We start from the raw sequence: 25519 nt of genomic DNA on the forward strand, positions 1-25519 counted from the left end.
TTACTACGCCAATAAAATTATAATGACATTTTCCACACACATACAGTGGGTAAAATAAGTATTTGATACACTGCCGATTTTGCAAGTTTTCCCACCTATAGAGAGTGGAGAGGTCTGTAATTTTTATCTTAGGTACACTTCAACTGTAAGAGACAGAATCTAAAAATAAAAAACAGAAAATCACATAGTATGTTTTTTTTAAAATAATTAACCCCTTCCCGACGTGCTGTATATATACGGCGCCGCTAGAGCTGCGTTCCTACAGACCACCGTATGTATACAGCGCCATGATTATGCAGGCTCACGCTGGGTGCATGTAATAGAAACACAGAAATAAATCTAAAAGCACAGAAAAGTAATAACTTTATTTTAACAAATATACACAGGAAATTGGGGCTTTAAGATTTAAAGAAAGAAACTGACAAGAATACTTATAATGCATACTACCCTAAGAAAGCCATGTTTTTTCATTAAGGCCCAGAATGTTTGCTGAGTTTTTACCTGGAAAAGATGCTTCAGGTAAACCCCAGTGGTATGGCTGCTTTGCTTGTCGCATTTTGTTTTCAAATTGTATGTTTTAAGATTGAGCGGCTTCCAAGCTTGGAAGCCACCAAGATCAATCGTCAGGCCATTTTTTTTCAACCACTCCGCATCTTTGGAAGCCTTAAGTGGTTGAAAGAAGTTCAGAAGGACTGAACATATTCACAGCAAGTCGTCTTTATATTGTGTATACAGTATGTTCCTTCTCTTTGCTTTTTTTTTTAGCACTTTATCAGGTGGGCTCCAGGTGGAATCTGCCAGGAAAAGATGTGTGCACATACCCTAAGGTTCAGATGATGTGACTGACCGCATTTGGCCAAAACGACTCCCATCGCATCGAGATTGCCACACAATTTTGTTTCAAACCACGCAGCGAGTTGTTGGTGCTTTGTTCACGCCATCACTGCACTGTCTGGTAGTACCCTAAAACCACATGCTGTGCAGTTTTACTGAGATTTCTACACACAAAACGGAATGCCACAAAACTAATAATTTACCATTGAATATCTAAATATCGAGAGGTCAGGTGCTTTGGTACCATGGATGGATGTACAGTAGAAGGTACATACAGCAGCTTAGGTCCAGGGATATATTGTAAAAGCTCTTAGAAAATATTCCCTGTACATGGGTCCTTTTCATCCTCACTTGAAGGACAGAATATTCGCTGGGAGAACATCTATACCATGGCTGCTTATCACATCACGAAACTGCCTGCACTCAAATTTGACATGCAGTTTTCGGGCACCACTTTGGCTTGGCGAAAAAGAGATGGTGTAGAGACCAGTGGTGTTTGGGTCAATAGTTTCACATCTAAATAAGAAGAGACAAAAAAATTGTAGGAAATGTCAACAGGATATTGTCAGACAGAGCAAGCTGTTAGAAAGTAGAACATATGCAGAAAGGTGTGGAGGCACCATATGCGTATAGGTCTGTTGCATGGAATTGTGCAGTAACTTAATAAAGACTTTTTTGATTTATGGTTAATTAAACCTCTGCAAATCAAATCCAGGTTTATCGAGAGGGAGTTTTGGAATTCATGTTATTTGTTTTGTATGAAGATATAATAGAATTTAGTCAAAACAAGACTTGCAGGGCTTAGTGACCACCAGAGGATGCTGTCCGCAGACATCTAGATTGCTCTGATCTAGTTGCCATGGAGTACAAGCTGTCGACTGGACCAGGGCGGCACTAATCTTTTTGCTTAATTCTAGGATGTAATAATTAAAGGCGATTCTTTTGGGAACCACTGAAGAACGTGGAGTCAAACAGAATCTGTTTTAGATCCTATAGTAAAATGAATCTTGATTACAATGGGCAGACCTGGCAAGGTTAAACTAGGTCACTTCTATGAGGTCTCCACCACGCAATGTGGTTTTGAGTAGAGTGTAGTGATTTCATTTTTCAGAGGACCATTATTCTCTTAAAACATACCTAGCATCTACAGGTGAATTGTCAAAATAACAAGGTTTTTTTTACCATAACGTCAGCAGTAAATTGCATTCTTAGGGTATGTTCACAACTGGTTGTTTGACAAAGATTTTGGAGCATATTCTGCCCAATGTATAATACACCTGTAGCGCAAGTGACGCTACTAGTTCCACAGATTTTTTCTGCTTAGGAAAAAAGGACCACAATAATTAAAGCTCAAAATTTGATCTCTGAATAAATTAGAATTGGAAAAAAAACTCCCCATATACAAAACAGCATCAAAAGCAGCATTGGTTTCGGAAGCAGATTTTGTGGCAAAAATACCCCTGTACAGTTAAATCACATAGGAGCACAGCACCCTGCTTCCCAGCCTATCATTCTACGCTTGTTTTTTTTTTTTTTTTTCAGAAAATATTTATTAAAGTTTTTTTTTTATAACAAAGAAAGGGTACAATACAATGGACCATATGCTACCATTACCTGAGTAATTAAACATTATTTAAGTATGGAAGTAGAGAAAAGAAGAGAAAGACATGAGGGAGAAGACATAGTAGTAAGAGTAAGGAAAAAATAGGTATGGGGATATAGGGTAAGGGAAGGAAGAAGGGGGGGGGGATTATAGCCCATCAGTAAAAAATAATAATTTAACTTATTTAACTCAAATCATCTAAATTACTCGAGAGCTAAATATGTATCCAGTTGGCAAATTCCGGACTCTCTTTGAATGAATGCCAAGGAAACCAAGTGTGTCCCTGTCTAGATGTGGAGCCCCTATCTTGGGACATCAGTGATTCCATACGCTCCAATCTGTCCATCTCCACCACCCATTCCATCACAGAAGGATTCTACGCTTGTTTTAATGAATTTGCAGGCTCAGATCGATCCCCATGTTCCCCCAGTCCAGATACTGTTAATAATCTGCTTTGTGATGTACATATAAAATGTCAGTACTCCATCTCAGTAAGATTCAAAAACACAGTGGGGTCGGCTCATTAAGGTGCTTACTCCAGGAATTTGTCGTAAAACCTTAAGTCACAATATTTTTCCACAACCCACAGCCACTTAATGAATCAGGTTAGTGTACTCCAGCAAGTGCTTCACAAAGATTGGCATGCGTTACGCCATTGTTAATGAATCGCCCCTCTGAATTTATCAAACATAGGCCCTGATTCTTCATCGCCTTTGAACACGTTTTTTGTCTAGCTTTTGTGCCTTTCCTTTTGTTTGCACCCAATTAACTATTCTATTTGTGACTTTTATGAAGTCTATTTTATATGTACTCTCCTGTTCTTTTTGTTTTCTGCTTTATTAGTGGAGTTTAGCAATTTCAGATGTTTTCACCCGATTCATCCATTGCGACTTTGTGAATAGTTGCAAAATTTGGTGGCACTTCACTTCAGTCCTCCCTGGTGTATTCTCGAGTATGTCAAACTTTTGATTGAAATTTTTTACTTTGCTCCAAATTCATGAATTGTATGTGACATTTTGATTAATTTTGACCAAAAATGGCAACTATACCACGAGACAAAAAAGGGAAAGTGACTTAAAAGGTAACAAATGATGAATCGGAGTCTTAAAATTAATCAAAAGTGAAATCCTGGTGAGTCAAGTTGCCCCATTCACCCTAAACGCTGATAGACTACAAATGAAAAATGGAAACCTTTGAATTGGGCAAAACAAGACACTAAGCTTCAGCTTTGCAAGAAAACCGGCTTTAATATATTTTCCTTATGATCCCTTTAGAAAATGGCCAGATCCACTTACCTGTATGCTCTTTCCTTGTGTATAAGGCCTTCTCCAGATACTGTTATAAAGCAATCCTCTAGATTCTCCTCCAGTGGGTTTATGATACTGACAGTGACTGTGACGAGACAGTACTGTATTGCCTCCTCTGCCATCTGAAAATATGCGGAGGATTTAATATCTGAGAAGTCCACATTCTGAAGTGTTATATTGGTATTCAAAACATCCGCTTCATACCTGGACTACAAGCTTTGGTTTGCTTATTATCAACGTCTTGCTTATACAACGTATGCCAATCACGTCCTTCACAAGGCCTATGAGTCTGACCACATTGGTTTCCGATGGAGAGACTGAGTAGTCCAGAGGATGAATCTGAGCGTTCATTGTGTTCTCTGATCGCAGACAATTGTAGTTGTGGATAGAAGGTTAATACATAGAAAAATAGTAAATGAATTCGATTATAATGAAAAACGGAAAATTATGTAATTTGGTCGGCTTCTACATAAGAGCTACTTTAATATAACTGGTAATCATAAGTATTACTTGTATAGATATAGCAATTGACTACATGGTGACTTTCAGACAATCCGCATGACCAAAAATATCTGTGCTACTTGTCTGTGTCTTACTTGCAAGTCTCAGTCACACTCAGCATTGCGGTTTATGACGGCAAAGTCATGTGCCACCCTTGACCAGCTACCAAGGATCCAACAGGTTTGGATTTTTTGCAGTTGTAACATGGTGGTTGCATTGGGTAAGGAGCCACAAAGACACCCCATTGACCTTTATGTAGCCCTACCCTAACTTTACGAAAATGCCTATGAGGGTCAGACCTATGTATAAGAAGGCCATAGGAAAGCCCAGTGGATCAAGAGCCTGATAATATTAGTATCTGAAGCAGATATGGGTGAGAAATGCTCAGACATGGCAGATAAATGCTTTATACAGCAACTTTCCACTTTTAGGTTCACATGAGCATATTAAAAAAAACTGTTTCATCCAGAAAAGTTGGAAAATATTTTTCTCATTTCTCATCCACATGTAATCTGTTTTTATACAGGTATTGAATATTTACAAGACTAAATACAGTTTCCAATGTTAAAGAATTGCAATATATCCATAATAATAGTATGCCATGCTGTGGCTCCATATGGAATCCAATTTTTTTTTTTTTTTTTGGGGGGGGGGGCAGCCATAGACTTGAATGGGTGAATCTCATCCAACACATGGAAGAAACTAGTGCATGCTATGATTTTTTTCATGGTCAGATTTGATCTGAGGAAAACAAAAACGCTCTTCTGCACTGCCAGATTGAATAACATTGTTCTGAGTGCTGTCTCTTTTTTCACCGACGAACCTTGAATAAATATATGGTAGTTAGCATTATATATGGGCTGTTACCACACCACATTTTCTCTATCAACTCTGATGGCCTTAAACTCTATTTGATGATGATCTGTCACTAGATCATGAATAAAACGCAAGGTTGCCTGAAAAGCCCCACAACGATGCATAGTGTTAGCTTCCTATTAATTGGAATGAAAGCTCAAAAATTCTCATGCAGAAAACAGCACTATTTGCATGTTTCCATTGAGTTTAATTGAAAGTTTATTTAAAGCAGTTTTAATGTGGATATGGGACCATAATCCACTCCACAATCCATGTAAAACAGCTGTGTATGAACACTCTCTTTGGCCTCTTTCACACATCCATATATTCTTGGTACTGTAAAAACTAGTACCGGAGATATCAGTGTCCGTGTGTGTACTACGTGTGCCGCATCAGTACCACACTGACTGCTGCTGGGGAACAAGTGCTACAGTAAGCGCTGTTCCCCGGCGGAAGGTGCTGAAGCCGGCTGTCATCATTCTCCCCTGCTCTGCCGGTGAGTAGAGGAGAATGATGAGCATTATATTAAAGTCCGAACAGCAGGTGGGGGCTGTGCAATACCCCGATCATCTTCTCCTGCTGTCACTGTTATTAGCGACAGCAGGTGTCGGATGATGGGGGTAACAGTCCCAAAAGCCCCCACCTGCTGTCGTTCGGACTTTAATATAGCGCTCATCATTCTCCTCTACTCGTCGGCAGAGCAGGGGAGAATGACAGCCGGCTTCAGCACCTGCCGCCAGGGAAAAGCGGCTTACAGTAGCACTTCTTCCTGGCCACTGTCCGTGTCACACGGAGGACATCGTGTGTTCTCCGTGTGCACATGTGTGGGACGTTTTGCCGTCGGTGATGACAGCAAAAAATGGACATGTCAGCGTATTTTGCCCAAGGACACACGGTTCGTGGAAACACACTGACATGTGCCTAGACCCATTCATTTGAATGGGTCTACGTGTGTACCTGTCTACGGTACGTGTGAAAACTGTCACCACAAGTACCGGAGACACTGATGTGTGATAAGGGGCATTAGGGTCTGTGACACTTTGCCTTGAATTTTCAAGACTGGAGAAGTAGCGTCTGCACATATGTGACCATGGCATGCACGTGTCACAAGGTCTTACCACAAGTACATTTCTACGTCTTGTTGAGTAGTTACCTTCTTTTGCCTGTAGAGACAATTCAGACTGTTCTTTCCAGAAGGAAGGGCAGCCAATCCCATTGTCATCTAGATACTGAGCATAGAGAAACATACACACTTTCTTCTTTAATTGGCTGTGGTTTGACACTCTCATTGTAATAGGTATGTCTTGCCCAAATAAGACTGTATTCACTGTTTGGATGCTGAGAGACAGATGGGTATCCTCATAAGCTTGATGCATGGAGTTGTCTTCTGCACATTTATGGAATTCCTCCCAGTGGTGACTGGACCCTGCCGACATAGACATCTCTTTACTATTAGGCTGTGTGCACAAGTTGCGATTTTTAAGCGTTTTTTGCCGTGATTTTTGCCACGAAAACGCTTAAAAAACACATACAGAACGCACTCCATGCATTCCGCACATGCTGTGCTAATGCTGCGATTTTTTCAGCGGCGGAATCGCATCGCAGAAAAAAACGCAGCATGCTCATTCTTTTTGCTGAATCGCCGCAATTCCGAAAAGAATTGCCGCGATTCCGCACCCATAGGAATACATGAGAATCGCTTACTTCCCGCATGTGGCTATGCCCACCATGCACAAAGTGAGCGGCTCATGTGCGGATGGTACCCACGGTGTGGAGGAGAGGAGACTGTCCTCCAGGCCCTGGGTACCATATCCCTGTAAAAAAAAGAATAAAAAATAAAAAATTGGGTTATATTCACCTTCCGGCGTCCAGCACAGCCTTCCCGGGCCTCAGCGATGCTCCCAGTAATGCCTTGCGGCAAGGACCTGTGATGACGTGTGATCTCGCGAGACCGCTACAGTGTCGCAAGACTTTATGTCATCAAAGGTCTCGCAAGGCATTACTGGGAACGGAAGCATCGCTGAGGCCCGGGAAGGGGCAACGCATAGGCGGCCTCAATAGTAAAAAGTTGGTCACACTTGTCAAACACTATGTTTGACGAGTGTGACCAACCTGTCAATCACATTCCAAGCGATGCTTCAAATTGCTTGGAAAGTGCTTGAATTTCCCGCTTGAAAATCGCGGGAAAAACGCGAAAAAAATGCAAAAATCGCGCAAAAACGAGGAAAAAGATGCAAAAAAAGTGCACCTTTTTCCTGGGAAGAAGTGCGTTTTTTTTCTGCATACGTGGGCACATAGCCTTAGTCTGTTAATAGGGATGTAGTTCTGTATTTAATGGCGGACATATACTCTGTACTGCAAAGAATAAGCTTTAATCCCACAGTCTGATCTGAACCGATTACGTTACCAATGTCTTCTACCCTACTGTTATTCACTTCTCCGTGGCTGTGTAGATACAGCTCACTACCTAGAACAGTTACCTCACTAGGTGCCAAATACATTGATTGCTAATATCTCCTTAAATGGAGGTAAAATGAAAACAAATATAAAAAAATGTATACTACTCTGCATCGTGTGTCCAGTTTAACATGAAATATTTGGTGAAAGGTCCTCTTTATGATGACATGCACATATCCATACTCTGCTGCTTGGTGTAGTTTTGATATTCATCTGCTGATAAATAAGTGACTTTATCACTAGAGGAAGAGTAAACTTACTGCCAGGTATAGTCCACCATATTCATGAGCTTTGTGTAACCTGGCTCCACCACTGATTGGCAGCTATCTGCCTATACACAGTGTACACAGAAAGCTGCCCATCAGTGGTGTGGGCGGGGTTATACAGAGCTCAGCATTCAGAGAACTGCTAGATCTGCGGCAGAGAAACAGGGATTTTATCAAAACTGCAGCAAGCAGCCCAGTAAGTGACACATTGCTAGAATCAAGGTCTCTGCTCCTAAATCATGCTGCTCTCAGATCTGTCTCGTGACAGATTTCCTTTACATTTGTTTAGTTACTTTTTATTGTATCTCTTTGCATAAAACTGTCATACTCACATTCTTGAATATCACTGGATAAAACTTCCAGGCCTTGGAATCCATTGATGACACCAAGCTTGTCACTCTGAAGCTGCACATAAAGCCTCCGCTCACCGACTTGGGTTGGAATGAACGTTAATGGGTAGATAATGGTGTCTCCTGGTAACACATCTTTGCATCTATGAAATAGTTGAGGTACACGTAGCTACTGTGTTTGCAAATATAATTATCATAGGATCGGATATATAAAATAACACATTGCTTGTGTCTGGTTTGGAAAGTCTGGAGATCTAATTCTTTTTAATTACCTGTAGGTCTTCTCTCCATGCAGCAGTCCTTTACCTAATGTTCCTATTACACATTCATTCAGCGTCTCATTCAAAGGGTTGAATAAAGCCACCATTGCTGTAATTGGCTGAAACTGCACCGCTACTTTGGGCATCTGTTATTGAATAGCAAAGACTTAGAAAAAAATGGGTGTTCCACATAATGTTAAAGTTAATTTGCAGCTAATATTTTGAGACAAATAAAGAAACCATACTTACTACAGGAACTCACTCTTTCCTCGATCACTCACTCTTTCCTTTCACTCTTTCATCAATCACTACCGCTAGAGCGGAAGGCATGTCATCTTGACTGCTAGTCAACTGACCCTGCAGTCACTCAGTAGCCACAATGGTCATGTCATTGGCTGTTGTGTCCATTCAATTAGCAGTGTTGGAGCCCATTGACTACAATTAGAGCTGTGTAATGCTTCATTTCCCTGTGGTGGTGCTGCAGGGTAATAGCTTACAAATTTCAGCTGAACGATAGGGCTATCATCAGTGGGACACCCTGTCACCTATCCAACATCCATTACAACTCTCAGTTTTTTTATGCCTGCCTTCTGCTTGTTCAGAGCTACTGCAGACTTGTAAGTAGAAGTTGGCTTCATGCTTTCATGGAATAAGGGGATTGCCTCATTAAACAAGCCCTCCTCCCATCAAAGTTTTTATCCTCTTAATATATTGCAATCATCATATTATATAGCAATGTGTACTTACAATTGCTCATTTTGCCTTTCTACCCACCTAATGAATCTCTTTTCTCAGCTCTATGTAGAAACAGGAAGTCTCTTGTCTCTGCATTTATCATTCCCCTCTTCAACCCCTGTCCCAACTGCTCCGCCCTTCCCCCCTGCAATTGACTTTTGCAGTAATGACTCATACATGGAAACTTGACCTCCTATTTCTACATAGAGCTTAGAAGAATTCAGCTAGTCAGTATTTAATCATGTGACTTCATAGACCTAATGGAAAAGAGAAGAATTAGCTAGGTAGAAGGTAGAAAAGCAAAATGAGCAATTGTAAGTACACAGAGCTATATAATATGATGACTGCAATATACTAAGAAGATGAAATTATTGATGGGAGGAGGGCTTCTTTAAGAGTACCCTTGTCCATATGTCCAATTTGGTTATATGCACAACTTTAAAGGGGAGGCTTGACTCTCTATAAGGCCATCTTCAGCTTTAGCAGAACAGGTTCGTCCATGCTCTTTTTCATTGACTGCTAGTCAGCACAACTTTTAGATGTCAGACACCTCTTTCAATAATAGCATCATTGAAGTTTAAATACGACAGACCACTAGTGGTGTCAATCCAAAATAGGTTTTTTTCTCCATGAGCCTGACCATCTGTTTTAAAGTTTGAATGCATCTTTTGCTCCTTTGCTGTGAGGGGAGAGGCAGTAGCCTCTCACACTCCTATGTAAGATATAGTCAGAGAAATGTGATATGTGATTTACTCTTTGACTTCAAGTCTACATGCTCTACAAAAGTCACTGGCCTTGGTGTTTGCTAGAAATGTGGACGTACCTGAATGACCATGGATGGTTTACAGATGGTCACATCTTGATCTGCCAGGGCATAGCAGCCATCGTCACATTTTGGTTCTTTCACCAGAGCAGTAATTCTCATCAGGTTATTGTCTAGCACTTCTTTCTTGTATGCAGAATAATTTATCCTTCCAGAGACACTTCTTTCTGCGATGTTATAGAAGTAGTAACATTTTTACCTTGCCTTTTTTGTTTTATTGCCCTGTTACTCGTAAGACGTAATTGAAGTTGAGTTTTCAATTTGTAGACTACATTTTCTAAATAAAATGTTGACTCAATTTGCTATAGGTCGCAGTTCCAATTGTTTGTTGCCAAATGCAACATGAGGCTATAATACATGACTGTTGTATATCTACACTTCCAACTTACCTTCTCCTGAAGACAGGTGGAAGTGAAACTTCTCACTCCAGAACTGTGTCCGTGTGATGCCGTAGTCGTGCACAGACTGAGCACCAAGCACAAGCTCAAGATTCTTCTCTCCACCCACATTGCAGACTGTCACGCTGAGGCCAATGTCCTCTCCATACAGCTGGTCATTCTTGGATGTAATAGACACTACAACTGGACTGATGAACATGAAGTTAGAATCTGTGTCCTGGTGGTTTTGGAGCATTAGCTGCTTGGCTCTTGCTACAGCTTCATGTTCTTCTTTAGAACCTGTTATGTTTAAGGTTAAATATTATTGTAGATAATACTTAATTATGAAGAAGGAATAATCTTCTAGGAAAAAAAGGTTTTCTCAAATTAAGGAGGTTCTCCCACATTGGAAACAACTCTTACACACTTTTAAAAGAAAAGAGCAGATACTTCTCCTTTGAGTCGCTCCATTCAAGCGAAAGATTGAGCTGCAATACCAGAGGTCACTCATGGACAAGAGTTGAGCTGTTTTTTTTAAAGAAATATTATGGCTAGGTCACAGGAGTTCAAGAACAGTGTATGGGCCCTTTCCAGTCCAATAACTCATCATAATGCAAAGTTTCACCTACTTTGGAGGAGGAAATGGCCTCCCTTCCTCTTGGGCCCCTGTGCGGCTGTACAGGTTGCACCAATGATATATCCGCCCCTGGGATAGGTGATAAATGTTGATGATACGCCTTTAAAGAGGACCTGTCCCTTGCCAAAAATGTGTCATTTCTGCTTGGTACAAATGCCCGTTATAAATTTGGCACTGCTAATTTTTTTGTTCCTATGCCGCTTAGTTCCTAATGGAATGGAATATGGTCCATACTTCCCCGTATGACAATATTATATTTTTCTTAATCATTTGAGTGTGGTCTTCAAGAAGACGCCAACAAAGATGAGCTGATGACCTCACCCACTTGGCTAAAAAGCCTAAATTTAAAACCAGGAAAGAAGGAGCCATATTTCAAGAATGGAGAGAATCAAGAACATAAGAAAAACACATGACTTAGGAAGATAAAGACACTTACACCAGGTAAAAAATATACGTATTTATGGCGAATAACAGGTCCTCTTTAGCTAGATTTTATATAGGATATCCTGATATTCTGTGGATATTTAATACATGTTGATTCTAGGAAATTAAACCTTTAACTGGACTTGTTTAGCATTTCTAAAGTTCCTGATTTCGTGTTGCACAATTACGTACCTTGCATCCGTGTTCAACAGTTTGACAGGCTATAATAATTAAAGATGACAAGCTCAGACTTTTTAATAGAGAGAAATAGCACACACCTTTTGGATACTTGTAGTTAAGGGTAATGTCATCTTGGGCATCAGTTCCAACACTCTTTGTGCTAATACCATCTCCAACATGCCTGATCTTGCAATACGCCTTTCTAAAATGTCCTTTAGAATCTCGTACCAAGACCACAGTTTCCGTATAGATCTTAGAGAAAATAAGCTTGGAGTCATAACTCAGCTCCACATGACCGTCCTTGATGGCTTTGACTGGGGCAGGACCACTACAATACAGCTCACCTGTTAATAAAGAATACATATTTCTGAAGTATGATCCTACCATGAGATACTGATACAACAATTCCAAAGAAAGAACCAGTGCATAGACGTCCAAAGTATAATGAAAAATCACAAATCTTTATTAAGGTCCCAGGTTAAAATGACATTGTGGCAAAAAGAGTGACACATTAAAGAGCAGAGCAAATAGTGAACAGCGCACATCAAAAAGTAATATCCAAAATATTATTGCGTAAAATCTGGTAGTGTAAATAATTATATATACCCTATGGTCAGAGGAAACAAGCCACCAAGGGCTTATAACGAATAGATGGCCAGCCTATAATAAATAAAGGGAAAAATCCCCAGCTGATCAACTTAATGAACTAAATATTGGAACCATGCGACCAAAGGAGTAGTCAAACACATACCAAGAAAAAAGGCACTGGACACCACGCTCTGCAAAGGGGATTTTTCCCTTTATTTATTATAGGCTGGCCATCTATTCATTATAAGCCCTTGGTGGCTTGTTTCCTATGACCATAGGGTATATATAATTATTTACACTACCAGATTTTACGCAATAATATTTTGGATATTACTTTTTGATGTGCGCTGTTCACTATTTGCTCTGCTCTTTAATGTGTCACTCTTTTTGCCACAATGTCATTTTAGCCTGGGACCTTAATAAAGATTTGTGATTTTTCATTATACTTTGGACGGCTATGCACTGGTTCTTTCTTTGGAATTGTTGTACATTTGCAGTGTGTCCTGCACTGATTTACAATGAGCTGGAATACTCATTTATTTCATTGTTTGTATGTATAATTAACCATATACCTTATGATGTTACTGTTTTCCAGCCCATTGTGCTGTCAATTGCGTTTAATCATGAGATACTGATAGCAGATTCACTGTATTATTGCATATCTATATAGTAGATTAGTATAATTGGATAAGGTGTGTCAGATGTACAGTAATTACAGGGAATTTGTCAGCAGTTTTTTGCTCCCTCATCTGAGAGCAATGTAATGTAGGCAATGAGAAGCTGAATTCAATAATATATTACTTAGTTTACTGGGTGCAGAAGTTCTGATAATCAGAGCTTTTAAATTTAGAATGAAGCAGAGCTGAGAAAGCTGCCCCGCCCACATCAGGCTCTCCATGTACAAAGTCCATAGACAGTGAGATGCTTAGTTGCCGGATTAGTCCAACAATGTTATTCTTAGTGATAAATCCTTCACAGTTAGTAAACAGCACTCACTTTGACAAGTGACACCTCCCTAAATTCTGTGTTTCAGCCTCTATCTCCTGCTGTCTTCAAATTACATAGCAAAAACCTGTTTACAGATTCCTTTTAAGCCCTCTGTTGGTGGGACTGAGCACTATACAGGTGCCCCAACAAGCTGTCACACCAAATAGTTATTTATTAATCCTCCAGGACAAAATGTTTTCACCCTAGTGTGCGCCTGTCCTTGAGACACCCTGCACAATCAATCTGGCACATCTCTTGTAGTGTCACACAGGCCAGGTCAAGCCAAAAAGCCAACCCTTCATTAGATTCTCCAGGCTTCCTCTGAAACTTTATTCTCAGCAATGTAGTACCCAACAGGTTGCACCTCCTAGAACTTCTCTTCTGGGTGGGTGTCCAACGTGGGTCTCTCGCAAACTGTTCTATTTGCATTTCTATCTTCACTCTATATTCGCGGCACTCCATCACCCTCAGCGTCGGCAGTATCCAATTGGCCTTTCTCTCTATCTTTTGTGGCTACATCTCACTCATTCTCTGGCCCGACATGTTTCCAGGCAAATTTACTACTGCATCCAAACTAACCTCTTGTTCACTGGAGATTACTCTTCACAGACTGCTGGTCGTTTTAACCTGGGTTATCCAAGCGCTCTCTCTGCCACCGTTATAGCCAAAGTGGCACCTTGTACCTTCATGTATTCCATTCCCCAGGCTATAAATGATGTGCTATACAGAAAACTGAATTTCTACCTGCTTTGATGCCCTCTGTGACTGGCCCCGAATGGCAGTAGAACCTGACATAATTATAACTGGCAGTCTTTCATGCCCTATAGAGACATTACACATTTCTCATGCCGCGCAATCATCACAACATTTACACCCTCAATTGTCCGGGATCACCCACTTGCTTCCACAGGAGTACTACTACAGCCACCAGCTGGACAATCTCCTTACATATACTGTTGTGTCAACCACCACCTTCCCTGTACAGGTTCCCACAAATCACACACACAACACAAGGCAGAATGATATGTGTATTTACTAGTGATAACCAAGTGTGCTCGGATATCGTGTTATCCGAGTATCTCGAGCGTGTTGGAGTAATATGTTCGAGTCCTCGCGGCTGCATGATTTGCGGCTGTTAGACAGCCGCAACACATGCGGGGATTGCCTAACAAACAGGACTTGAACATATTACTTGAGCTTACCGAAGACACGCGAGCATGCTCAGATAAAATGATATCCAAGCACGTTCACTCATCATTAGTAACTATACATACAGCTCGGGCAAAAATTAAGAAACCAATGCAAATATTTTCAGTTTGTATGATTTTTCTCTTTATAGGTATATTTTTGAGTAAAATGTAAATTCCTCTTTTATTCTTTAAACTGCTAACAACATAACTTCGAATTTCCAAGCACTAAATTTTGTATTTATTTTCAGAAAATTAGAATTGGTCAAAATACCAAAAAATGCAGTGCTTGCAGATCTCAAATAATGCTAAGACAACAAGTTCATAATCATTTAGAAACAACAATACTAATGTTTTTACTCAGGAAGGGTTCAGAAATAAATATTTTGTAGAATAACCATGATTTTTAATCACAGCTTTCATGTGTCGTGGCATGCTTTCCACCAGTCTTTCACACTGCTTTTGGGTGACCTTATTCCACTCCTGGTACAAAAATGTAATCAGTTCTTCTTTGTTTGATGGCTTGTGACTATCCATCTTCCTCTTGATTACATTCCAGAGGTTTTCAATGGGGTTCAGGTCTGGAGATTGGGCTGGCCATGACAGGGATTTGATGTGGTGGTCCTTAATTCACACATTGATTGACCTAGCTGTGTGGAATGGCGCATTGTCCTGCTGGAAAAAACAGTCCTCAGAGTTGGGGAACATTGCCTGAGCAGAAGGAATCATCTGTTTTTCCAGGATAACCTTGTATGCGGCTAGATTCATACGTCCTTTGCAAAGATTAACCTGCCCAATTCCAGCCTTGCTGATGCATCCCCAGATCATCACCGATCCTCCACCAAATTTCACAGTGGGCGCAAGACACTGTGGCTTGTACACCTCTCCAGGTCTCTGTCTAACCATTAGACGACCAGGTGTTGGGCAAAGCTGAAAATAAGACTCATCAGAGAAGATTACCTTACTCCAGTCCTCAATGGTCCAATCCTTATGGTCTTTGGCAAACTTCAGCCTGGCTCCTTTGTTTCTCATTGATGAAATGCTTTTTTCTATCTTTACATGACTTGTGCCCTGCCTCTAGGAGCCTGTTATGAACTGTGCTTGCTGTGCACTTCATCCCAGCTGCCATTTGTCATTCCTTTTGTAGATCACTTGATGTCATCCTGCAGTTGCTGATTGACATTCGAATAAGATGACGGACATCCCGGTCAGTGGAGAGTCATTTTCGCCCTCTGTCAGTCTGCTGCTTGACCTTCTTGTAATGGACTGCCGTCTTAGAAATTTTAAGGATGGAGGCAACATGATGCTCACTGTATCCCTCTGCTAGTAAAGCCAGAATTGAGCCCTTCTTTTCCTCACTCAAGACTTTTTTTTCCAACTCCTTTGGCATGGTTAAAAGTTATTTTTTCATTCCTATTACTTTTGGGATATTACTAGCACTTGTTTTGCCATCCAGCTTGTTCTATTGCAAGAGGATTGTGAACACCACAGCAGGGTTTTTTTTATACTTTCCTTTGTTAAATAAGATTTGGTTCAGGTGATCAGAAGCACTTGAAGTAGAATGAGGTGTACTCTGGTTGGAATTCAACTGACACCGGAATGGAATGACTGTAAGACATGTAGAGAAGCTGATTTTTATAACACTGTGCAGTGGTCTCTTAATTGTTGCCAGAGCTGTATTACAGGAACCTGGACAATTTGCCCAACAAATTGGTGCCAAACGACGTGACATTAGAAATAATCCTCATAATTAGTGAGGGCGGTCTGGCCTAACAACTTGGTAATACAACACTGCAAGGAAGGTGTTCACTTCATTAACCCTCTTATATTATGACGGTAACAATGTTTGAGCTCAGCGCAGCACAAAATAATAAAAATTTTAGGAAGCATAAGATTAAACAAAGTAGGTGAAATGTTCTGTAGGTGGTAGAATATTTTGAGTTTCCATTGACAGAATCGTGCACTTTGCAGTTCTGTTTTATGGAAAAGAAATGTGATAAGTCTGTTATAAGTTAATGGCATCTAAACTACACAAAAGACTTATTTTATGTCATGGCTCCTGTTATAAAGCTATGATTAATACTAATATAATCCATATATTTAAACAAGCTGTCCAGCCGTTACCAAGTGGGTCACGCACACTGTGTACCAAAACCTAGCTCCTAGAAATTTGGATGCGTTACCATGCAAACTTATGGAATTTTTTCAAGATCTGCATGGAGATAATATGTATATATATAGGAAATTTTTAAATTAAATTGAGGAGATTTTTATTGATACCATTGTATTTCAGCTGTGCAGTTGCATCAAGAACTTGCCATCCACTGTATTCTTTATGGAGATCTCTTCTTTCCATCCAACATTCATTCCATACATGGAAATGCCTAAAAGATTACAAGGTGTTACATATTCACCTAATACATACAATCTCACCATCTACCATCATTTATGGAGAGATTTAATTTATTTGCAAAAAGAGCCAGAGTTTATGGGATACTTGCAACTGATGTTTGTTTCTCTTAAACCTTACTATAGGCTAGTCAAAAGGGGCAAATGCTCCAAGGTCGCCACTATCTAGGGCGCTAGTAAAAAAAAGGAAATCCAATAGTTTTCCATAGACCTCGTTTCATTTGTCTATCAGTCACTGCTGGAACCGGGCCAGCCTATATAGTGTTAGGCTCCTGGATTCTAGTCTGCATCAGGCTGAATTTAGGAATCTGTACTGTCACCAGATTCGGATATGAGTGCACATTGGACTTTAATACATTTCTACTGTTATCTTTCGTTCATGTCCAAAAAAGCTTATAAAGGATTTTGCAATTTCTTAGGCCGGTTTCACATTAGCGCATTTTCAGCGCGCGCACGGCCGGGGGTAGCTCCGCCCCCGAGCCGGCTCTCTGCCCGGCGTGCCCGCCCCTTCCTTGTAGCGCCGCCTCCTAGCGGACAGCGGCGCCTGCGATCGGCGCACCCTATCTTTAGCATAGGGTGCGCCGATCGTGCGCAGGCCGTGCGCTAGTTGCGCTTTGACCTGCGCTGCGCACTTTTGACGGTGCGCCGTGCGCGCCAAAATCCGAAAAGTTTGATTTTGGCACGCACGGCGCACCGTCAAAAGTGCGCAGCGCAGGTCAAAGCGCAACTAGCGCACGGCCTGCGCACGATCGGCGCACCCTATGCTAAAGATAGGGTGCGCCGATCGCAGGCGCCGCTGTCCGCTAGGAGGCGGCGCTACAAGGAAGGGGCGGGCACGCCGGGCAGAGAGCCGGCTCGGGGGCGGAGCTACCCCCGGCCGTGCGCGCGCTGAAAATGCGCTAATGTGAAACCGGCCTTAACAAAATTTATTTTTTTAAATTTTTTTTATTGTTTTAGGCTAAGAGGCTTATTGTTTCATTATACACTCCAGTTGTACTCAGGAAATCTAGTTGGTACTAGTTGTCACATTCCTGTTGTCTTATTATCCACTTCAATGTTAAATAAGCACTACCATCAAAGTTTTTATCATCTTATTATATTGCAATCACCATATTGCAGTATGTACTTGTACTTACAGTACCATATTGCAGTAAGCACTGTGTACTTACAGTTACCTATTTTGCATTTCTACCCAGGTAATTCTTCTCTTTTCCATTAGGTATAAGTAGGAACAAGAAGTCTCTTTTCCCTGCATGACTCATTCCCCTCTTCAGCTTCTAATCCAGCTTCTCTTTCCTCCCCCCCTCGGGAACTTTTGCAGTGACTCATAAGTCATGCAGGGAATATTGACCTCCTGTTTCTAAGTACAGCTTAGAAGGATTCAGCTAGTCAGTTTTTAATCACGTGATGTCATAGACCTAATGGAAAAGAGATGAATTAGCTGGGTAGAAAGGGAAAATGAGCAATTGTAAGTACACAGTGTTATATAATATGATGATTGCAATATATTAAGAGGAGAAACATTTTGATGGTAGGAAGAGTGCTTCTTTAACAGGTTATAGAGGAGTTAATTTTGTGCTGCAAAGAAGGAGCATGTAAATCTTAAAATCATTACCAGAGACTGTCATTCCGTGATCTGTGAATACGGGCTCCATTGTTATCATAATATATATCTTTCTGCAGAGTCTGATCAGTGTCATAGGCTGAATTGTAGTTTGTGACAACTCGAGTTGGAATTCCCAGACAGCGTAACACTGGAAAAAGCCAAAATATGCCTTTATTATGTTACTAATATAACTTGATAAGCTAAACAATAAGCTTGTTATTAGCTATGAATTAATGCTTAAGATAGTTCATTAATTTATGATCGATAGGGTTATCACCTCTGGAACCACCACGATCAGTGGAACAAAGAGGCAGTGCCCTTTCTTGGAATGGAGTGACCCTTTTTTAAATTTCTGATACACCAACCTCCATACATGTAGAGTGGGTCAAGTACTGCATTAAAAGAAGCAATGATGCCTCTCCACCAAGCGCAACTCAGCCGATTTTGTAGCTGTATTAAAGGGTTATCCAATGAATACTAGTTGTCAGCAATCCTGTAAATAGGTGATAACTTATTGATATGTGGAAGTCTGACTTTTGAGACCCACACCAATTGTGAGAACGGGGAGTTTTTATCTGGTTGAATGCCCAACTGCTGCTCCATTCATTCACTATGAGGCTGCTGGAAAAAACTGAGAGGAGACAGCCCCATAGGGAATGAGTGGAGTATGTACTACCCCTCCATTCTATAATGGGGTCAAAAGTTCCATGTTCCGCTTATTGGTGCAGTTCCCAATGGTAAGGCAACCACCAATCGGAGATATCCAGGGAAAAATAGTTATTCCCTATTCATTGGATTAGTGTCCGATTGCTGGGATATGCACTGATCAGCAGAACAGTAAACCTTTTATCCCCATTAAAGAACGGAGAAGTAGTGTGCATGATTAATCGTTGCTCCATTCGCTACCAATACAGCTGTTGAGTGATGTGCATGTTTTTTCCGACAGTTCTGTAGAGAGTGAATGGAGTGGCATTTGGGCATCCAACTTGATGCTCCATTTTGTAACGGGATAAAAGTTCCTTATTCTGCTATTCGGTGCGAGACCCATTGGTCGGACCCCCACTGATTAAGTACTACAGTAAAGGTATGATGAACTCTTTTTGTTCTGCAGATCAGTGGCTATTTGTTCATACATTAGTTGTCTATTTTAGATCCAAGGATACATTACAGGATACATCTTGATGAGTTTATTTTCCGTGCAAATTATAATCATATGTTAATGTTAGTAAAGCAAAACAATGATAAAGGGACCCAACTTAAGGGCCCTTTACACATAGCGATATTGCTAAAACGTCACTGATTTTGTGACGCAGCAGTGATATTGCTAGCGATATCGCCACATGTGATACTTACCTCCGACCCGGCTCCTCGCTGGCTATTGCTGATCACGCGGGATCGCCTGGTCCATTTCTCGTCGTCGGCTTCCTGCTGGCGCCGACGAGCGAGCCATGGACGCAGGCGGAAGACTGTCACCCTTGCCGCGTCTGAAAGGTAAGAGCGACCGCCGACTGCTGCTGCATCGCTAGTGAGATCTGCCTGTTTGGCAGCTCACTAGCGACCATTTAGTGATGCACCAGCGATCCTGACCGGGTCGTATCGTGGTCGGGTTTGCTGGTGCATCGCTACATGTAAAGGGGCCTTTAATGAGGACCTTTCACCAATTTGAGCATATTAAATTGGACACATCATAGTAGCTGCAGAGCGGAGTAAAACACATTTTTTAATTTTTGTATTATCTTTATTGTGATGATATTAGCTTGTAAAGTTTAGGTTATTATTACATGTTAAATACAAATAGGCGTTACCAGAGTTTTGTCTTTCGGGGCGTGCACTTCTTTTCCTGAATGATGTTAGCCAATCATAAGCATGCAACAGCAAACAGAGGAAATAAGACACACCCTCCTAACCGCTCAGATCTCTGCAGTCACTGTGTAGATATACAGCAGTGTTAAATTCATTACAAATGCTTAAATCTCATCTCACAGCAGTTAATGTAGGGAGGGTGAGAGCTGATGGCCATGTGTGATAAGATCTGGAAGTGCTCTTAATGATACAGTAGTTAACTTTACAATCTAATATCACTGCAACTAAAGGCTCCGTCACACACAGCGATCTCGCTAGCAAGATCGCTGATTTTGTGACGCCACAGCGATCTCACCAGCGGTTATTGCTGATCGTGCTCGATCGGCCTGGGCCATTTTTCGATCGCTGGTCTCTCGCTGGCCAGCACGCTTTGCTGCGTCTGGCAGCAAGAGACCAGCGATCAGCGACGCTGGTTTCTAATGTAAACATCGGGTATCCAGGAGCCGCGCGGCTCTTAGATACCAGATGTTTACCTTGGAAACCAGCGTGTACGCCGGTTTCCAAGGTAAACAGCGGGTATCCAGGAGTCTCGCGGCTCTTAGATACCAGATGTTTACTTTGGAAACCAGCGTGTATGCCGGTTTCCAAGGTAAACAGCGGGTATCCAGGAGCTGCGACTCCTGGATACCCGATGTTTACATTAGAAACCAGCGTCCAGCGTCGCTGTTCCTGATCGCTGGAGGGGCTGTCTTGTGACAGCTCACCAGTGATCAGCCTAACGATGTCCCAGCGATCCCATCCATGTCGGATTGTTGGTGGGATCGCTGGGACATCGATATGTATAACGGGGGCTTAAGAGGAGAAATTAAAAAAATATATATTTAACTCAGTTCTGCAGCTATTATTCCATCATATGTCAAGTTTAACACGCTCAAACTGGCGAAAGGTCATTTTTAAAAATAACTTTGCTACTTTTGCCCTATATTAAATGTTCACTGGTTATGGTGACATAGTTTATGAAAGTTTTTAAACCTTACCTGTGCAGAATACAGCTGCAAAAACCCAGTGATGTCCATAAGCGGATTGAGTTTCGCCTCGGAACCAAACACGTAGAATGGGGACACTGCTCACCAATGTATAAGACAGTCCTCGGTTCTCACACATGAAATCCACCCTGTCTTTCTCATCCCACTTGCCAATCTATGCACAATATAGGGCATGTGTAAAATTAGGTTTGCTGGGTTAAAGGGAAAAATTGGAATATGTTTATTCCTACCATATCACCAATCTCTCGGATGATATAAACAGGGTTGTTTCTCTTCAGGTAGTGATTTTCTGGCTCCTGCTGATATCGCGGGCTCATATTAAGTAACTTCTGGCAAATTTCAGGAATTCCTTCTTCAAACTGTGGAATATAGTATTCATGCTCATTTAAGCACCCATAAAGTAATACATTTCGGAAAGCTTTAGCTCAAATAACTCAGAACCACACATAACCTACACAGGGCTATAATTGTCTGCAGGGGGGTAATTGCAGATCAGATTAAAATCAGTCTCCAGCCAAAAACTAAAAATTCTGTTTATGATGGAAATTAGACATCATAACTTCCATCCAATGTGAGAACCACCGTCAATTTTTATTTTATTGCTCACAAATTTTATGAAAACAGCATAACTGGTCATACAAGTTAATCAGTGGTCACACTATTAGTGAGGTCTAAAATATTTTTTAGTGAAGAGAAAACAGCTGCACTCTGAGAAATTTTGATTTTCAATGCAAAATATTTTTTATGCAGCCTGCTGAGTAAATTCTTGGCATTCAACTGATAAACATAAGTTGGGATTAAAGTTACACTTTAAATTAGTGCTTGGTAAGAAAGATTGATGTTGGGAAAAGTTGGGGGATTGAGCTTCAATCCATTCCAAAAATGAGTTTATATTTTGTGTTCTTATATTATTAATATGGAGTCGGAAACATTTTTTACACAGCTCTATTTAGAGTTAGTTGGTTAGGATTCCATCTACTGACTGACCTCTTATTTAGAGGTGGGATATTTTTGTGATCCAATGTTTATACTGTTTGTAGTTTGCTCTGTATTGGATTATTTTACTCATAGGGATCCCTAGAATAACAATTATTAAGCAAAATAGTCAGCTTAGTGTGCAATCTACTTGAAAATGGTAAACTTACTTGCCCAAAGTACCAGGGATGGGATTGAGCAGAATTCTCTGTGCCCAAGTAGATTATTCCGTCATCACTGAGAACAAACTCTTGCCTTTCTGCTTCATTATAGAGGTACACCTGGTCATCTGTAAAACAAGCCAAACAAGACCATTAAATACTATAAACAATTTACATAAAACATAACTATGGACTTTATAGTGACTGTCCACAATCTCTTCTTTTCAGGAAGGTCTCCTGAAAATAAGATAATCACTGGTTGTTCTTCTGATGGGACTGTTGAAGTTCAGTTGTAATAGGTGGAGGGAGACAACATTTGTACAGCCAAGTGGTAAGGGGGCCTACTTTTTTCTGGAGAAAGTCATGCTTTGTTAGCATTTTATAGCTTGTTCTCAAGAAGGGACCATTATACTTTCGACCTATACATGATAATCTCACTGTTCTGTATGTCAGAAAGCAACTTTACCTTCACACCAAGGATTAAAAAGCATCATGAATTCCCCAATGTCTTCAACTATCCCATTGGTGAGTTTCAGTAAAATTGAGTAATATCCAATAATGGCATCAGCCGGTGACGTGATTGATACTTTCCATGTGCCCTGGGCATAGTCAACAACTCTAGCACTCCATGTTCTTTGGTCACCAAGGCTGGTAATTTTAAACATGTTCTTAGTCCCATTTAGTTTAGAAGGATTTGGACCTAAAAGTATGTCCATGCAAATGAGTATTAGTTATTTAATTTGGTGAAAGGTTTACATATATAGAAGTTACGTTGGATTACCTGTCATATAATACCTGTTGTCATAATGAGAGTAAATTTGGCCAGGTCCACCTGGCTTAGGGTTTGGTCTTGGAATTTCAAACTGATGGTGAATTTCTGACCTCGTCTGAGGAAAAGGCATGTCTCCTTACTCAGGGCAATCGTCCGATGATCACTATTGTTTTTAAACACTTGAAGATCACATCTTACATTTGGATCTAATAAAAAGAGCAGGATATCATATATATTTAACATTTCCCATCAGTAATGAAGATGCACATAAGAAACATTGAGAAATTATTGAGTTTTGAGAAGATATAGGGCCAACTCTTATGCTCTTTCTACCTCTGTCTAAAGGATTATATATTTGATGTGGAAGCAGAATGTCCCTCTCTAAGATATTTACACATGCATTTTGTGGTCAACAGTTGAAGATATTCTGATTCTTCCATGGTCATATTACATCCAAAACCATATGAGTGGACTCCAAAAAAAATATAAGAAGGATAATTAGAATATTGCCTACACACAGTTGAAGGCCTATCTGGCTGGCAACGTCTACACTATCTTGATTTTGTAGACAAATGAAAGACTGGAGTACTAAATCCACCACAGAGAAGTAAAATCAAAAATAGCTTTATTAGTCTCATAAATATGAGGCACCAAGACAACATGTATTAGACAAAGTCATATCATTACAGAGTTAATTTGAACAAAGACTCAGGTGCCGCAAAAATATGTACAGCATAACAGCACAACCTAACAGGAAAAAGTAACAGGATATATACAGACTATGGCTATGGCTAAAAGCCATATGCCTGGAACAACCATAGAGGTCTCATAGAGACCTCTTGTTGTCCAGGCAACATGATGCTGACCCCCGATCACATGACGGGGGCCGGAAATGCTATTTAAATGCCCGCTGTCAGCTTTGACAGCGGGATTTAACTAGTTAATAGGCGCGGGCAGACAGCGATTCCGCTCGCGCCTATTGCGGGCACATGTCAGCTGTTCATAACAGCTGACATGTTGCGGCTTTGAGGTGGGCTCACCGCCGGAGCCCACCTCAAAGCGGGGGACCTTACCGATGACGTACTATTACTTCATTGGTAAGGAAGGGGTTAAAAGACTGACAATGAAATGCAATGCTTAACAATATTTAAAAATGTTTTGAGCTTTATGTAGGTAACTTCCGATACATAAATAAAGTGGATGGGATTGTCTACTTTATTCAATTCACAAGAAATCAATGACCAGTCTGTATGTTATATGGTTACTTGTATTGGCTATCCTCTCTATTGGACTAGGAATCTGTACATGGGACTCCTGCTTTTTTAACTTGATACAAAATTGGGTGTTTCATTTTTGCTTCTTTTTCTAATTTAGACAACCTCTTAAAGAACAAGGTGAAATATCTGACACAAAAAAAGAGTAGACTGGATGTATCCTTTGGTCTTTTTTTGCTATCATAATTCAATGTTCAAACCTCCCCCCAGTTATACATATTGACTGTCTGCTATATTAGGTTTCTAATGTATTGTGGCTTGAAAATTACTTGAAATTTCAGCAGCCAAGTGACGCTACTTCTTTCTTTGAAAGATTATATACTGTTAGGATTTTGGTAGATTTTAAAAAATATGTCTTCTGTATGTGCTGCTCAGTAGTATACGGACAAGTAATTATCTCCACCCCATTCATTTCACACTTACCTTGCTTCATTTTTCCTTTGGGACCCAGGACGCAGTAGTACCTGCAGCTCAGCAGATGGATGCTTGTGTTCTGTCAGTTCCTAGTGGTTTGTGGTATATTCTTATCTGCCGTTAACACCATGTTATCAGTTAATACAGAAACTTTTCCTCTTGTGTAGTGACAGCTGTGAAGATGTCTGGGTGGAGTTGTGCTCATAGATGCGTCATAGGGGATTCTATTGAAAACATGACACATTAGAAAGCGAGAATGGCATGTTTTTCATCTTCGATACATTCATATTTTGAATAGTTTTTACTGATGTGTGAACAAGCAACAAAATTCCATTGAGATAATATGTTTTGAAAAATTGTGTACGAGTAAGACTCCCAACAATTAGCTATTATCTGTGTTTTTAAAATACGCTTATCAATGTGTGGGTAAGGTATTAGTAAGATCTTTCTGAGTAATGCATTCCAAATAACTGGTGCAGCACAAGATATGTCTTGGAGACTGAAGTGTGAGATTCTGGTTATGGAGGATGTTAGTCTTAGGTTCGTTGCAGAACGGAGAGCATGGGTAGGGTGATAGAGGTGAGGGAAGAAATGTACAGTGGTGCAAAACTATGGAGAGCTTTGTGTGTGAGAATGATGAGTTTATATTCTGTTCTTGTAGTGGATCGCTAACCAGTGCAATGACTGGA

The 25519-nt window shown here is 40.6% G+C and overlaps 1 protein-coding gene across 1 annotated transcript; it reads right to left on the reverse strand.

Annotated features, from left to right (window-relative positions):
* Positions 1 to 346: 346 nt before the first annotated feature.
* Positions 347 to 24978, reverse strand: LOC141059031 (protein 4.2-like). Its single transcript, XM_073555241.1, has 17 exons — positions 24840 to 24978; positions 23166 to 23348; positions 22837 to 23070; positions 22380 to 22498; positions 21465 to 21593; positions 21226 to 21388; positions 18395 to 18533; positions 16651 to 16754; positions 11707 to 11952; positions 10381 to 10668; positions 9992 to 10158; positions 8446 to 8579; positions 8156 to 8316; positions 6254 to 6526; positions 3949 to 4103; positions 3733 to 3866; positions 347 to 1350 (listed from the first exon to the last, which is right to left on the reverse strand). The coding sequence occupies exons 1-17, from the start codon at positions 24847 to 24849 to the stop codon at positions 1182 to 1184; spliced, it is 2808 nt and encodes a 935-aa protein (XP_073411342.1). The 5' UTR covers positions 24850 to 24978; the 3' UTR covers positions 347 to 1181.
* Positions 24979 to 25519: the final 541 nt, after the last annotated feature.

This window comes from Dendrobates tinctorius, unplaced genomic scaffold, assembly GCF_039654945.1.
Source record: "Dendrobates tinctorius isolate UK_male_01 unplaced genomic scaffold, ASM3965494v1 ptg000223l, whole genome shotgun sequence".
NCBI lineage: Eukaryota > Metazoa > Chordata > Amphibia > Anura > Dendrobatidae > Dendrobates > Dendrobates tinctorius.